Consider the following 17,370-nt stretch of genomic DNA (forward strand, 5'->3'; position numbering starts at 1 on the left):
CGACTTGTTAACACGATGAAATTTTGGCATATCGAGATAAAAGTAAACACATTGTGCCACATTGATTTTTCTGACCTCATAGTTCGAAAAGAATAGTTTTCCATGTGCTGTGTTTTTAGAATGCTAGAATAGAAACTGTTTTTCACTTACCTTAAATAGAGCAAGCACACCCTTTAAGAAGTGGGACACTTCCTGTCCATGAACGTGGGGAACAGGCTTTCCAAATGCATTTGGTTTATAATGACATGGTGAGCCTGCTTACAGACAAGAACAGCAGGACAGTGAAATGTGAATTTACCACAGATTATGTGTGCTGTCATTGCAGATCAAAACATGAGTAACTCGTTGGGATGTGGAAAAGTTGGGAAACAAGATATGTAGATCAAAACTTTATAATTCCTGAAGGAGATTGGAGCATTGCACTAGCAAGACATAACACATGAACAGACATATATTAAGCAAAAAGAACGGGGAGGGGATATATAAAGATAAATATAAAAAGAGAACTATATTTACATATCTATATACATATATGAGGATTTGCATGACATTTGCATGTAGCCGTTTCATTCACAATGAATACTACCAATACAATGAGCAGCTGTGCTTAGTCTAAGGTGCATAATGAAAGTGAGTGTCATAACAGTTACAGATTGTGGAATATGCAAGTGTACAGTGCATGCTGCTTTCTGTATACTTTGAGCTGTATATTGTAGTTGGTATTATTCAGGCAGCTGGGACCGCCCTGCAGTAAAGGCTCTCGTCGTATAGCCTTATTGCAGTGGGTAAGAAGGATGGTGCTAACAGCTGTATCATTCTGCCACTGAATGTGCTTGTCTATTTTTCTACTGTAGTGTACAGGGGATGTGATGTTAGCAGCTCACTGAGGGTCCTTCTCTCAGCCACAAACTCCAGAGGGTCCAACTGGACTCTTGTAACATGGACTTATTAAAAGAGTGCCAGTCTTCCTGATCAGTGTGTATAGCACACTTCAGTTGATACTGTTACCCCAACACACAACAGCATATAATAAAGCACTTGCGACAATACACTGGTGGAATGTCCAGTAAGAGTTTAATGCACACACAGAAGGACCTCAGTCTTCTCAGAAAGTATAGACCACCCTGGCACTTGTTGTGCACTGCATGGGTGTTAGTACTCCAGTCCAGTTTGTCCTCCAAACGCACACACAGGTACCTGTAAATCCCGACCTCCTCCATGCTCTTTCCGTTGATGGTGACTGGTGATAGGGGAGATTTCTTAAAGTCCACCACCATCTTTTTAGTCTTACTGATGTCGAGTTACATCTGGTTCAGTTTTACACCAGTCAACAAATTCCACCCCCTGCTTCCTGTATTCATCCTAATGTCCACTTCTGATACACCCAACAATAGCCGTGTCATCAGAGAATTGATGTAGATGACATGAATTTGTGTTGTACATAAAATCAGAAGTGTACAGATTGAACAGGAATGGAATTCAATGGAATACAATCCATTGGAGAACCCCAGTGCTACACACAGTCTGTCTTACAAGCAGGCTTGTGCCAAACCGAGGATACCCAGTCAGATAGTTCATGAGGTGACAGATTCATCCACCTCCATCAGACGAAGCTTTCCCCTAAAAGGACAGGCTGAAAGGTGCTAAACACACTGGAGAAATAATCATAAAAAAGATCCTCACAGTACTGATTGTTGTGTTTTGTCTAGAAGGTAGATAACTACACCATCACTCCAGTGCCGTCCTCGTATGCAAATTGCAGCGGGTCAGGCAGTGACGTGACCATGATATCAGGTGACATTTCAATTGCCTTTTCTTGGTGACAGGAATCACACAAGAAGTTCTCTGTCTGTGATCTCTTTGCCAGGCTGCAGTTCAGCTGAAAGATGCGTGCTTGAGAGTGACAGTTCATCTCATCCTTAGAAAACAACCCAATGGGCTAGTGTTGTAAGCCACGCCCCTTTCATACGCCAGTCGTCACGCCGTTCGGCGTCTTTCTGCGGCCATGGTAACATCAGTACGTGAAGGACATCAGCGGATCAGAAGAACATATAAATAATCCTTAGAAAACGGTAACTACTTAATTTTTCCTCGATCAAGTGTGTTATTAGAATGCAATACTGATCCGTAATGTCACATGTTCATTTAACGATACCAAAAGAAATCAAAAACATTGTGTTGCCATGCGAACCCGCACTGCTTTCGGCGGCCTAGGTCTTGGGGCGTTTTTTTTTACAAGTGCCTGATGGGAATTGTTGTACCATTGGCCTCTCTTTGCTGTCTGATCGTCTAAAAGGGCCTCTGTGTATTAAACTACAAATCCCTAGCCAAGACTCACAACAACGATAAGGACGCAAGTGGCTATAGCTAGCTTTCAATTTTTAAGCATGATTGAATAGCTTGTTTGCTTCCTCAGGTTAACGCCGTGCGTATTCATCGGTTCTCAACTCGCCTTTTGAGTTAATCCCGAATAATGCATCATAATTACTGAGATGTGGCCTTCTTAGAAGGGTACTTTAGTGTTTAGGTACTGGTATTCAGTATCTTACCTCGAATGACTGCTGATGTGATGAGTGTTCAATAGAGCCCCATAACTATAATTTACCGCAGTGCTTCCCAACTAAAGTATTTCTCTTGTTGTGTACCTTGCAGGACGTTTGACTTCCAATGGCTTGTCTGCAGTCGGCGACATCGACAAGAATAAAAACCCCTCTAGTCAAACCACTGTAATGGCAGTTTGATCACTCGGCCTGTATCCCTTGTAGCAAATTGTGTTTTGGATTTTTTCCATGATGAATTTGACTGAGATTTGTGACAATGCAAAGAGGGGGAGAGAGTATGCATTGCTTGGGAACTATGACTCTTCCATGGTGTACTACCAGGGTGTTATACAACAGATCCACAAACATTGTCAGGCTCTTAGGGATCCTGCACTGAAGGTTAAATGGCAGCAGGTAAGATTAAAATACACAGTTACAACGCATAGTAAAATCCTTGGCCTGTGTATTACAAGTAATGAACTATATAAGAATTCAGGACCGATGGCTTATTTTCTGTGGCCGTGTGCTCTTATCTGGCAAGCATGAATAAATAATTCCTATGACGAGAAATAACAGGACAAAGTGTGGCTCTTTATCTCCTGGCTACAGGTTAGGCAGGAGCTGATGGAAGAGTATGAGCAGGTCAGAAGCATTGTAAACACACTGGAGAGTTTCAAGGTGGACAAGCCAGTTGACTTCCCCAATCCTCAACCAGAAGAATGTAAAAGGGAACCTGCGGTGTGGCCACCTCCAACTCCAGCAGAGCACAGGTATACGGGCCCTTCTTTAGCCCATTCCCTCCTCCTGCATAGGACAGACAGGACCTCCATGTTGCTCTGCTTTTCCTCTGTCATGGGCAGTGGTAGCTCAGTGGTTAAGGTACTTAACTAGTGGTCAGAAGGTCGCCAGTTCAAGCCCCAATGCTGCCAAGTTACCACTGTAACTTTTGAGGGCCCTTAACCCTCAATTGCAAAAGTTGTATTCAGTTATAATTGTAAGTCGCTTTGGATAAAATGCCGTTAATGTACAAGTGGACGGTTTTGAGAATGTTCAGTACCACAGATGTATCAGTGCATTAGAATCCGTATTTCCGATCAGTATCATGGATGCATGTGCAGTTGTAGGTTCTCTTTAAAGTGTGAAGGTGTGCAAGTTGTTCTTGTATTATAAAGTGCTCAGAGGTTTACAGTGTGCGGCTGAACATGGAGGTGCATAATTGTTCTGTTTATAGAGTATACACAGGATGTGCTGGGGCCGATTTATGAAATATAAATAAACTAAAATAGAATGCTGTATACAAGAGTATGTAAAAAGTGACAGCAAAGTGTGAGTGTCTACGCATGTCCACTGGCAGTGGAATGATGCTGGACATGTTTCTCAGCATGAGGCTACAGATGGTTCTTTAGTGTGGTGGAACATGATGCCCTGCTATTGCTTGTCAAATGGTAGAAGGTGAACAGGACCATGGCAGGTGTGTGGCGGTTCAGAGGTCGAGTATTTTTTATTGTCATTCCAGCTACATACAAGTATACAATGAAACAAAATAACATTTCCTTCGTGACCACAATGCAACACAAAAGAACACAAGTGCAACAACAATAAATATGAAATGCAGGACTAGTAACGACAATCGCATAGTGCAGCACTGACCATTGCACCGCACAGAGTGGATATGCAAAGATGTAACATACTGTGACATACAAGTGTTTAGCAGATAAACGTATTGCATATATAAACACAGCTTTCAAAGAGGTTGCAGCCAATACAACAATATAGAATACAATATTTATTAACTGGGATATTCGTTAAATATTATATTCCAGCAGCATAGATTATTAAGGAATGTGAAAAAATAAGAGTGTGAGTTTCACAGTTTTGTTAAATACAGAATTCTGACAACTGACTTAGATAGGAGATGGACAGAGAAAGCACGGCAGTAAGATAGTTTCAGTTTAGTATGTGTGTGCACAAGGGAGTGTAAGGTCAGTCTCTGGTAGTTGAGGAGTCTGATGGCTTGGGGGAAGAAACTGTTGCAGTCTGGCCATGAGGGCCTGAATGCTTCGATGATTGTCTCTCGACAACAGGAGAGAAGATTTCAAGTTATGGGCATATGGGATCATCCACCATGCTGAGGGCTTTGCAGATGCAGTGTGCGGTGTAACTATACGTGAAGGATGGGAGAGCGACCCCGATGGTTTCAGATGTCATCACTATTCGCTGCAGGGTCTTGAGGTCTGAGACGGTGCAATTCCCAAACTTGGCAGTGATGCACCTGCTCAGGGTGTTCTCTGTAGAACCTGGTGAGGATGATGGCGGAGATGAGCTTTCTTCAGACCTAGAACACCACACCAGCAGGTGAAGATGAGGGTGGAGGAAGTTTGATCATCCAGCCTGATGGACTGTGGTCTGCTAGTCAGAAAGTTTAGAATCCAGCTCCAGAGGGTGGCGGTAATTCCCAGCATCTGTTGCTTAGAGACTGTTGCATGGCAGGTAAGATGGTACTGAATGCTGAACCGAAGCTCTTTAACCGCATTCTTATGTATGTGTTCTTGTCCTCTAGGTGAGAGATCAGGCTAATAAACATGGCCAGTGCAGGTTTTAGGGCACCGGTTCCTACTGGAGCCTGAGTAAGGAGCTGCCACTTGGGCACAGTGACAAAAACCACTCTTTGCTTTCTGATTCCCAGAGCACCTGCCCAGGTGAAGAGGCCGACCAGTGGCCTGAGGCCCCAGCGCAAGGACTCTCCTGGGCTGCAGCCCCGTGTGCCTGCAGGGAAGGGCCAGCCCAATTTAAAATCAGACCGACCCGGTGGCCGTGACGGACGCACAAATAAAGCTAAAGAAGAAAAAGTCAGTAATCCAGAAATTAAAAAAGCAAAAACTCAGTGCTGTTTAAGGAAATTTGCTTTCAATTGTAGCGAAAGATGCTTCAGTTAAAAAATAAGCAGATGAGATTCTAAGGTCCTATCCTTTTGAATTACATTTCTGACATACATATATTATTAGCCAGGCTTTATGTCTGAAACAGATGCATCTGTAATGCATTATTGTGTTTGTCTTGTCAGTCTAAGAAGAGTTCACTGGAGGGGCAAGGTGATGGAGAATTGAAGAAATTTGATGGTACAGGGTATGACAGTGACTTAGTTGATGCGCTGGAGAGAGACATTGTGTCAAGGAATCCAAACATCCACTGGTAAATGCTGTGCCCCTTGATGAATGCTTATTGACTGAGTGACTTTTTAAACTTTTTTAGCAGTGTGTTGTATTATTAGGTAATAAAACACTCTCTTTAGGTCATCTGTTGCAAAGCACAACTTACATTCATCATCCTGTAGCCTTTTATAATTGGTAGTAGACTAGCGACAGCTTAGCAGCTGCAGTGATGTGTAAAGCCTAGCAACACTCTCATGCCATTGTTGATGCTACATTTTACACCCTTAGGTCCACTGCTGAGTGGAAACTATGTTTGGAAACTGACTGTTGATGATCTGATTAGAGGCTGGATGACAAATTTTGCGTGCCGACATAAAATTGTGCCTAAAATTCACCCATAATATTTTCCTTAAATACTGAATATGAGGCTAATGCATTATAAATTGCTAAAACAAATTGGGAAATTTACAAATTTTGTTCAGCACCACATTGTTGATCTGTTACGCTCTGTGGGACTAGACTCATGCAGTATGAGTGACAGCTGTCAGTCTGTTTGGTGGTGAGTCACTCGGTGTTGGTCTGTGACTCACCCAAGCTGTTGTGTGTCATGACTCACGCAGGGACGATATAGCAGATCTGGAAGATGCCAAGAAGCTACTGCGAGAGGCTGTGGTCCTGCCAATGTGGATGCCAGATTTCTTCAAGGGCATCCGTCGCCCATGGAAGGTTAATATGTTAGATCTTTCCAGTGGGGTGCAGAATCTTGTGCCCCAGGCTTGCAAGCAAAACACACATTTTGTAACTCTATTTATGGTAGACCTTATTTGTTTCACCAGAAACTGGCAGCGCTAATAACCTTAATTAGGCCTCTGAAGGTTTTACTCATTGGGATCTAAAACTAGACTAATTTTTTACCTGTATGAAATCCTTCTCCTACTGTAAAATTATTCTTTTGGAGCAAGGTGTTTCATGTGTCAGTGACAATATGTAAGAAAGGAACCATAGAAAGCATATAATTTATTCATCCATGTAGATGGCACCTAGTATTTTAGTCCACTTGGTGGCATCATTTCATCAATTTATGCCATGTGATAGGATTAATTAAAATTGGGTGCCAGATATTTACAAACAGTTTTTTTTTTGTAGTTTTGACTTCGTTTGTGTCAGTGATTTTCTGCTTGGAGAGCTTTCTTCCTGAGCCTGAGCAGTGTTTTGTGGCCTTTTCCTGAGCCTGTGTTCGGCGTGTTAGGGTGTACTGATGGTGGGGCCCCCTGGCACAGGGAAGACCATGCTGGCTAAAGCGGTAGCTACAGAGTGTGGCACCACGTTTTTTAACGTGTCATCCTCCACACTCACTTCCAAGTACCGAGGGGAGTCAGAGAAGCTGGTCCGCCTGCTCTTTGAGATGGTAAGAGAGGTTGTCTGCATCAGCGACTACAAGCCAATTGGTCATATTTCTCTTTAAAAAAAAAAAATTATGTGTAATTTGGGAATTCAATTTGAGGCAGATGATATGCTGGCTCAAACGTAGGCTTTTAATTAAATGAGATTTCTTAAGCCTTTTATTCAAGTAAAGAACGATGGGAAGGAGGTCAGATCAGTTTGAATTTGGTCCTCTCGGGATCCTCCCATAATGCTGTGTTTTTACAGGCTCGATTTTATTCACCTACCACCATCTTCGTTGATGAAATTGACTCTATTTGTGGGAGACGTGGAACATCAGATGAACACGAAGCGAGTCGACGTGTGAAGTCTGAGCTTCTGGTCCAGATGGATGGTGAGAGAGAGGGAGAGAGACCAGCAAAGAGAGATTTGGATTTAATTACAATTTCAATCATTTTGTGAACCTAACTCCCAGTAAATCACATTCAGGTGTAGGGGGCACATTAGAAAATGATGATCCTTCTAAAATGGTTATGGTTCTGGCTGCTACTAACTTCCCCTGGGACATCGATGAAGCGCTGAGAAGGAGACTGGAAAAGAGGATCTATATCCCCCTGCCCAGTGGTAACATCAAATGCACCCTCTCTCTCTCGCTCTCGTCTCACAGTCTTGCACACGTGCGCACCCCCCCCCCCCCCCCCCCCCCCCCGCTCCCTCATACTACTGCATATCATATGAACAGTCTTTGCTTCTCCAGTTCACCCACAGACATCCCACTCCTTGACAGAGCACATATTTGTCTCCCTCCATATGCTCCATTCATGGGTTACAGAGTCAGTGGTTTTGTGTTACACTCACTCACTCACTCACTCGGGTAATTCACTAATGCTGATGACCACAATGCGAATAAGACTACTACTTTTTCTGTTTTTTGCTGTCCATTTTCAAAATAGATATGTAATCTATTTTGGATTTATTACCTCTAAAATACTGATTCCCTCTATTTTTGCATATTTACATTTAGAGCATTTTGCATTATAGCAACCCGAGTGAGTTACATATTTGAGTGCAACAGTGCGTCAAACCCATGCCCTTAGTGTTCTAGTACCACAACCAAGCTCATCTAACAGGGGAGCTACAGGAGCTATTAGTCACATCAGTTGGCTTAAAATCCTCTTACAAAAGGGAAACAAAAGCAAATGAAATTTTTTTTTGTCTCCCATGTGTAAAAGAACCCCTTCACTGCTTTACCCAACCAGCTGTTCCACCTTTAGTATCAACATCTGCAACCCAGAACTTCCTATAACTGCAGATAATTCTTTCACCTTGCTTTAAGTTAGCTGCATTTGAGAGCTTTTGTGCATGAAGCGCCCATTGAAGTTCCTGCTACAGAGTATCAATGGGATTCAAGTCAGGACTTTGATTAGGCCACTCCAGAGCCTTAAGCACACCAACATCTTAGAACACTTGGCATAGTTGACCTGAGAACACTTGGCATAGGTGACCTGAGAACACTTGGCATAGGTGACCTGAGAACACTTGGCATAGGTGACCTGAGAACACTTGGCATAAGTGGCCTTAGAACACTTGGCATAGGTGGCCTTAGAACACTTGGCATAGGTGACCTGAGAACACTTGGCATAAGTGGCCTTAGAACACTTGGCATAGGTGGCCTTAGAACACTTGGCATAGGTGGCCTTAGAACACTTGACATAGGTGACCTTAGAACACTTGGCATAGGTGACCTTAGAACACTTGGCATAGGTGACCTGAGAACACTTGGCAGAGGTGACCTGAGAACACTTGGCAGAGGTGGCCTGAGAACACTTGGCAGAGGTGGCCTGAGAACACTTGGCAGAGGTGGCCTGAGAACACTTGGCAGAGGTGGCCTGAGAACACTTGGCATAAGTGGCCTTAGAACACTTGGCATAAGTGGCCTTAGAACACTTGGCAGAGGTGGCCTTAGAACACTTGGCAGAGGTGGCCTTAGAACACTTGGCAGAGGTGGCCTTAGAACACTTGGCAGAGGTGGCCTGAGAACACTTGGCAGAGGTGGCCTGAGAACACTTGGCAGAGGTGGGCTGAGAACACTTGGCATAGGTGGCCTTAGAACACTTGGCATAGGTGGGCTGAGAACACTTGGCATAGGTGACCTGAGAACACTTGGCATAAGTGGCCTTAGAACACTTGGCATAGATGACCTGAGAACACTTGGCATGATAATCTTATAGTTTAATGCCATGTTTTATGTGAGCGAGTCCAGCAGTTCTTGACATGTTCGTCTGGTTTTGTCTGTCACATACTCGATGAGTTGTCGCTGCATTCTTATTTTGGAAGGTTGGTCACTGCTGGGCAGACTCACCACTGTTCCAGGATTTCTCCATTTGGAGATAATAGGTCTCGCTCTGGGTTGCTGGAGTTCCAGAAACTTAGAGATGGCTTTGTATTCCTTTCCGGAGGAATATATTTCCATAACTTTATCTCTTGCAGAATTTCTTTTTATCAGGGCAAAGTATGTGTGCTTGTTGAGAACTTTTAGCCCGTTTAATATTACTGGAAAATCCAAATGATATTTAGGTCCAGTAGCGCTAATCATGCTTCATGTGTAATCTAATTAATCCTAATTAAAATATCATTCCAACTAAAATTTAGTTAATTCCTTTATTCAGCGACTATGGGAGAAATTACTTTTTCTCATGGCCAGTTGGTATAGGATGGATTTTCATCTGTATTTGAGAGTTTATTTGTTTTCTTTGTAATATAAAATTTTATTTGCAGATCTTAAACAATGAATGAATGAATGAGGGAAGTTACACTTGCATCGCAAATTTCTTAGAACCCAAGGACACTTTACAATCAACCCACAATTAAGTGTGACAAGTATGCAAAAATAGGAAACGATCATGAGGGGATCACAGAAATTCAGCGATCAAGTCCTCAGTGAGCAGAGTGAGGTTTGCTGGAACAGAACGGGGAGGACGTGAAGGTGTGTGGTGCAACGCTGTAGTGACCGAGACTTCCCTCTCCAGCAAAAGGACGAGCGGAGCTGCTGAAGATTAACTTGAAGGAGGTGGACGTGGCTCCAGATGTCGACCTGGCCGTCATCGCAGAGAAGATCGAGGGCTACTCTGGCGCCGACATCACAAATGTCTGCAGGTACTCAGGAAACGGCTATAAGTCATACATTGTCCCAGACATAGCATCGCCTTTGTGGCGATTGCTTAATTCTTGTTCCTTAAAGAGATATTTCGCTCTTGCCTTAAAGATTTACTTAAAAAAAAAAAAGAAAATTATTGGAATATGTTTGTCATAGTGATAGCAACTGAATTGTCCAGCTTGTTTTTATTACCAAGCATGGAAGTTAGGCTACAGAAAAATAAGGTTAACGGACTAATCCTCTGGTGGGTTGATAGCTTGGATTCCAGCTGGCGTTTCGTTAACATCCATGTGACTGCAGGAATTTCACCATCCTTTGGGGGGGAAAGGGAAGCAGAACATTTATTTTTAACTTAATTCAAATTAATTCAGTAGATGTGGCAAAAAGCACTTACCAGGCACTTTTTCTGGAACACCTACCCTGCGTCTTCTGTCAGCCTTTAATAAGTACACCTGTCTCATAGGGGCACAATGTACAATTTCAGAGTGTAATCATTTGTTCATGTTGCTATGCACAATTTGTCAGTCACCCTCTACCCCTTTTACCACTGGTCCACAGTACTGTTGCTACTGGATATCACTTAGGGGGTAGACCATTCTCAGCACACTAGTGACATTGTAATGTCAGCAGCAGGTTTTTTTGGTATGAGTCTGTCAGGTAATGTTTGTATACAGTGTGTCACTGCTGAGCTGAGTGTGGTCCTCCATTAAAAAGTGTTTAGCCGGGGTACAGGTAGTCTGTCGTAAGCCTTTCATCCATGGTCAGTTTCTCCAGACTGACTAATCAGAAACTGATCGATGGAGAACAGGGTTGACAGTAGCTCATAAATTGTATATGGGAACTACAGGGTTAAATGGCTAGCTATCTCTATTAATGCCCACAGATGGTAGGTAGCTGTTCCTAATATAGTGGCTGGTGACTGGTGTCAACACCTTACATCTTTTTATTGTGTTCTTTTCTCATGTAACATAATATTGTATATAGCATCCAGTGTGTATCCACCAAATCCGTTCCTGAACCTTTAACAAAAGCTGATTGTGTTGGTCTCTGCAGAGATGCATCCATGATGGCAATGCGTCGACGGATCCAGGGGCTGAGCCCGGAGGAGATCCGAGCTCTCTCCAAAGACGAGCTACAGATGCCCGTCACCATGGAGGACTTTGAGCTCGCACTCAAAAAGATTTCCAAGTCAGTCTCTTCTGCTGACCTTGAGAAATATGAAGCATGGATGAACGAATTTGGCTCTGCTTGATTCAGAGAGCTGGACCTCGATGATCTGAAGGAAGTGCAGTTTTCTGAGGGGTCTGGAAAACCTCAGAAATCTCTTGCATTTGACAGTTCAAATCAATACACTGAAGGCTAAAGTTTCTGCTCTCTCAAACGTACCGTTTTTGACATGGAGGACTCAGAGTGTGCAGTCTGTCAGTGTCCACCAAGATTTAGAGATCAAGAATGACAGCTCAGTGTTGCTAGTTCTTAGCACATTTATCTTATAAAAATGCACTAATTTTGTAACTTGAAACTGAAGCAGTTTTATCTGTTAGATTTAACATTGATTTTGATTTGATTTTATGATTCCATGATGTTTTAGTCAACCAGTTATAAAACATCTAGTCGGTCTAATTTGTTCTGAAAGTTCTTCTCTGTAAAACTAGACAAGGACAGTACATAATGATGGGTCTGAATTTGCTTTTGTAAATTGTTGGAGAACTGATTTGAAGGTACATGTATTGTGTTTTTGTGTTTATTGTGATTTTAATGACTGATAGTCATAATAAATTGTTTACATTCAAGCAGAATTTATTTTTATTTGTGTATTTAAGAAAAAAAATGTAACAATAGTCACATAAGATAAATATGATATGTTACATAAAAGGTCTCATTTCCGTCGTATTGGTTTTATAATTATCAAAGAGCATACCTAGAAACCATTACTTTTCAGATATTTGTCCAGTGCACACCAGTCATGGTGAGTGACCTACAGTGACAGGGGATTTGTCTTGCACTACTGCTGTTCCTTTGATTTATTTAATAAGATTTGATTATTTGCTTTGTGGGCATATCTTAAATTGCTTATATTGCATCCACTGTGCACGCAACAATTTGTGTAGGAAAAACATCGTTATCATTGTTCTTTTAAATCTTGAAATCCTTAAATATTTTTGTTTATATGTTGCTAGGTCTGTCTAGCAATGATACTTAATGTTTTACTTTATTAGCTTTATCATTTGTAGTAAATTTACTTAATTGATTAAATTAATCCCTGTAAGATGTCCCCGTAAAGTAGAGACTGGGTCATCGGAAGACTTGAAAAATTGTGAAATGTTAAAAAATATCTTAGACAGGTGATGCAGTCATGCTTGGGTATAAAAGGAGTACCCAGGAAAGGTACTTTGGCCCAGTCTTGCTTGTACTGTTCACCACTCACAGCAATTTAAGAACAACATTCCTCAATGAGCGATTGCAAGCATTGGAGGTATTTTACCCTCTTTCGTTCTCTAAATCTCATAAAAGAGAGACCAAAACCCCCAACAGACTTTCCATGACCTTTGATCCTTGAAATGGTGCGGCATTAAAAACTGTCATGTTTCTGTGATGGATATCGCCACATGGTAATTGAACATCTGTGAAGGCACCATTAATACTGATAGATATATGCACATTTTGCAGAATAATAAAGACATCATATTCAGGAAACCCTATCAAATTGTGTTTTTGTACTGTTTTCAATATAAAACAGGTCAGAATTTTAAAAATCACTACTTTTGTTTTTTTTCTTAGCATTTCAGATATTTTCCCATTGATATTGGAACTGTAATTGTACATGGATTAGCAATTCTGCTGACAGTCGCATTTAGTTAATCCTTGCTGCTGCAATGCTTCTGTCTTGAGTTTCACACTGAACTCATAACTCACAACTTGGCTTCGGCTACCAGTAAAGATCTAAGTAAACTTTCAAATTCTGATACTTATAAAGGCCTTATATTAGCGCATTATATGTCTTAAGGCAACAGCATTTATCTTGGTATATCATGACTGAATAGAGCTTTTTGGCTGTGCTAAATCTAAGTTACATCCATGGGTGATCAGTCTTGCTGTTGTTTCACTAGCTGAGAAACAATGTTTCTTATTCTTGTTAATGTTTTGTAATTATGAAATAAGTCTACATGCTCTGTTAATGAGTTTTATTTATGTCTTTGGTTTTCTGTAATGTACAAACACTTCAGTTTAGTCTTGACTATTTATACAGTTGTAATGAATGTACCTTAATTTTGAAAGGTTCTATGTAACTAACTGCTTTATTAGATTACCAGTCTAGCAGCCAGATTGGAGCAGATCCAAAAGTGGAAGGGAGCTAGTTTGTTATGGCGAGTGCAGAACATGGGGTTCACTGGTCCTGAATCATCCCAGATGGCAGAAAGCTCTGGTGGTGTGAGGATGATGGGAAAGAGAGCATGACTCGCTCTTCATGGGCTGTGTGTGTGTGTGTGTGTGTGTGTGTAGCACTGAGTTTATCTTCAGTGATTTGTACTGTGAGTGTTGGTCTACGTTTGTCTGCATTTGTAAGTGTAAAAATAATTAATATGTGCATATTTCTGTGTGAAAGAGTCATGGTAGTTAGAAAGGATTTTAACTGAGTGTTTAAAATGTTTACAGAATATAAAAATCTAAATAGATCAATTGATTGATTCAAATGACTTAACATTATTGACTGCAAAACCCTCACAGAAGGTCTGCACAGTCACAGTCACAGATGGACTCAATACTGTGACAAATCCCTAGTGTGAATGCACCAGAGATTTACAGAATAACCAGACTCCTACATAATATTTTGCAGCAAGTATTTTGCAGTCTTGAATGCTCTCAGTCAAAGTGACTTAAGACTTTGCACCATTCTGTCGTTTGCTGTAAACATTTCCTATCAAGTTCACTGTACAAGTGGATTTTTTCTCAAAACTGCCAAAACTGATACATTACTCACTTTTGCCCATGCAGTCTATGCTGCTGACACACAAAACCACTGCATGCAGTTATTTTTTTGCTTGTTGTCGCACACACATCTTGTAAGGCATTTCTCTTATGTTTGTTGCTTGTTGTCATGTAGACGGATAAAGAAATATTATGAAGGAGATTATGATTATTCACAGCAAACTGTTTTCCTGCTGTTGCCAGTTTATGAACATTGTCAGTGAATCTGCATCAGTATTTTGCATCTAGTCTTGTTTCCAAATAGAAAATCTTTTCAATCTCGTTATATAAATTCAAGTACATTTTCATTTTTAATGCAGGGAGAATATTATCATGAATGGAAGTCCTTGGTAAGATTGTGCATGCAGGTTTATATGCTATTTCTCTGTCTCTGGAGGGATAAATGAACATTCTTGGTGGGGTGTCTAATGCATCTATTTTTATCCATCCGTCAATGGCTGTCTATACCATATGTCTGTGCAGTAACATAATCTGTGACCTCTGTCACACGTGGTCCATACAGTTAATGGATATCATGGAAAAATGAATGGGAGTAGAGAAAATCATTTTGCACTTGAAATAAATATGTATTTAGAAAAATGCAAACGTATACTTCATTTGTCATGATTCTGTGATGGTCACATGTACAGTAAAGGCAAACAAAATCATGCATTTTAAGCCTATGTTTAAACATACTGCATTTCAGAGCCTTAAAAACGGGTTCAGTACTTTAGGGGAAGCTGAGATCACGTGCCCCACGGACATTTGAACATGTGTTTCCTGAAAGTTATGGGCTGGTTTGTTCTCTGAAACTTGGAACTGAGTTGTTGTGCACCCTCTAATGTCTCCCTTGAGAAGCAGAGATTATTGGTGTCAGTTGATATTCAGCCCCAAATTTCCTGTCTTACACATGTGATACCCTGGCTGCCAGAAAAAAAACCTCACTTCCTGAAATTAATACTTGACATGACTTGGAATACAGCATGTGGAATGGCCAAGGATCGAAATGGGATACTACTTATCAGAGAAGAAACCACCAATAATGCACAATACCTGTGCACTGGGGGTAAAGACAACACCTATTTTGTTCATCATTGTGGTTAGTTATTTTCACAGGTACCATGGAATTAAGTTTTGCATGTTCCCACTTGTGTCTGAAAGTAGACAGAGTGAGGGTGTCACAGTTGTGGCTCCTACACAGCCCTGAACGTTCGTAGCTGCTGTCTCTGGGCTGGAAGACCAGGAGCTGGAGCCAAAGCTCAGATCACACGAGCTTCCTTCTTTAAATGAGTCTAGCGCATTCGGCCCAGCCTGAACCCTTGTTATGAGCATGCCAGTCAGATACAGGATATCCCTCAGGAGAGATTACAAAACACTCACTTCCCCTTACAGATGATAGAACAATCCACACCCAAACAGGAATAAACATGTTACTGCCGAGGTCTGGACACAGAACCCACTGTCTTTTCAAAACGTATATGGATGTTTAAAAAAACATGTGAAGGTGGGTAATACTGTCAACATATGTGAATACTATGTGTAAATAAATCACATTATCTTACCATGTGTTATTACATGCTCATGTCCTGCTGATCCACTGTCACCAAGTCACAATTTTGTTACTCTTTAGTCCAGCAGATGTCACTGTGTCTGAGAACGTAAAAAGGATATTGTGTCTAGAATTATGTCCACATGAAATTTGTAGTGATTTTTCTTCATGTTAAAATAGTTCATTAATATTTTGGTGTAATAGAAGGCTACTGATTATCAGTAGGTCATAATGATGTATGATCATATGTTGGTTGCTACTGTTGGCCTGGGTTTAGTGTCACTTACCTCAGTGCACACACTGTGGGACGCTAACACTTTGGCTAACAGGCTCTAACATAAAAAATATTATTATAGAAACCATTATCCATTCTTATATCTCTGGAAAAGATTAACTGCAAGCAACACTAAGCATCCATTTGGAGATTCTTGCTTGTTTTTTTGTGTGGCTTAGACACAGTGAAGACTCAGTCTGGTAATGTTTATCCCAAAATAAGAGGATTTTTGTATGCCATTACTCAAACATTGTGACTCAGGTACTTATCACCACCCACAATGACCATATTGATGTTACCTTTAACCTCAAAACATATAGTAACCAGTCAAATTAAAGTTTGGTCATCATATTGGTTTTTTTTGTGGAACACATGGTGTATGATGATAGGTTATGCATTAAAAGGCATTTAGGAGAAAAAAATGTTTTCAGTGATGATGTCTTCCAGAACTGCGTCTCCACAACAGTGAATCTCTGGATAAGAAACTAATATACTAACCACATTTTATGCTTTAATAACACAGCTGTGTTGCTGTAGAACTGGCTGGAGGTCAATCCAAACAGGAGCTTACTGCAGTCCATGGGTGTGTTCATAATGCTGGTGTGACTTCATAATTCCAATTCTGACAAAGGCATTTCTTTGAAAGGAGGTCTGGATGTACAGGTTCAGGACAAAAACATGCTAAAAAAAAAAAACCCACCCAAAGACGTGCTGACTTGAACAATAAAAGAGAACACTCTAGGTATTTCAGTGAAAGAATTTAACAGCAAGTGAGTTATACCCTAACTACATCATTATTTTGTTTATTTAACATTTGGGAAAGCACAATATTTTCAAAGTTTAATGAATACCTGCTTTGAAAAATGTGATTGAGACAGTGGAATGGTTGAGGGAACCTAGCAGACGCATATGCTTAAACGTGGAAAGGAAAACATTGCCTGTGGTGGCTGCCATGGAGAACTGAACAGTAGTCTCCGAGCAGTGAAATGCAGAATCCAGTATTACTAGTCACTGTTCCAACGGATACAGCTCCATATAACCATAACAGCCTACTGGAAAGAGCCAAAAGTTGGAAACCTGCACATTTTCACTCACGGTTATAACAATAAACAGGTATGTGTGTTGAAGTTCTATGCTTGGAAAGACCCACCGTTTAACTGTTCCAACAAATAAGCTTCTTTACCACAGAGATGTGCAGAACATATTAATGTGTTTGTGTAATCACAGACAACTAGTGATAACATAGGTACAGATTAACATACTGGGAAACACAGGGAAATAAGACGAACCTGTGTATCATCCATTAAAAATCACAGCCTAACTTTTATCAGTCATATCAGCCATAA

The 17,370-nt window shown here is 41.0% G+C and overlaps 1 protein-coding gene across 3 annotated transcripts; it reads left to right on the top strand.

Moving 5' to 3' along the window:
* Nucleotides 1–1,883: 1,883 nt before the first annotated feature.
* Nucleotides 1,884–12,929, top strand: katnal1 (katanin p60 subunit A-like 1). 3 transcript variants are annotated; one of them, XM_027022128.2, is made up of 11 exons: nt 1,890–2,072; nt 2,653–2,954; nt 3,150–3,310; nt 5,227–5,389; nt 5,605–5,732; nt 6,313–6,418; nt 6,942–7,100; nt 7,343–7,469; nt 7,565–7,699; nt 10,105–10,231; nt 11,286–12,929. In XM_027022128.2, exons 2-11 carry the CDS (start codon nt 2,790–2,792, stop codon nt 11,482–11,484), a joined length of 1,470 nt encoding a protein of 489 aa, XP_026877929.2. In that variant the 5' UTR covers nt 1,890–2,072; nt 2,653–2,789; the 3' UTR covers nt 11,485–12,929. The 3 variants fall into 3 exon arrangements, with proteins under 3 accessions (XP_026877931.2, XP_026877929.2, XP_026877930.2); XM_027022129.2 differs by lacking the exon at nt 1,890–2,072 and adding an exon at nt 2,397–2,527; XM_027022130.2 differs by lacking the exon at nt 7,565–7,699 and having other exon boundaries at nt 1,884–2,072.
* The last annotated feature ends 4,441 nt before the right edge of the window (nt 12,930–17,370 follow it).

Source organism: Electrophorus electricus, chromosome 17 (genome assembly GCF_013358815.1).
Source record: "Electrophorus electricus isolate fEleEle1 chromosome 17, fEleEle1.pri, whole genome shotgun sequence".
In the NCBI taxonomy this organism is placed as follows: domain Eukaryota; kingdom Metazoa; phylum Chordata; class Actinopteri; order Gymnotiformes; family Gymnotidae; genus Electrophorus; species Electrophorus electricus.

Coding starts and splice junctions, on each gene's coding strand:
- katnal1 (XM_027022128.2), top strand. CDS start 2,790: ATGATGAATTTGACTGAGATTTGTGACAATGCAAAGAGGGGGAGAGAG. Junction 5,733..6,312: donor AGGAATCCAAACATCCACTG/GTAAATGCTGTG, acceptor TGACTCACGCAG/GGACGATATAGCAGATCTGG. Junction 7,700..10,104: donor CTATATCCCCCTGCCCAGTG/GTAACATCAAAT, acceptor TTCCCTCTCCAG/CAAAAGGACGAGCGGAGCTG.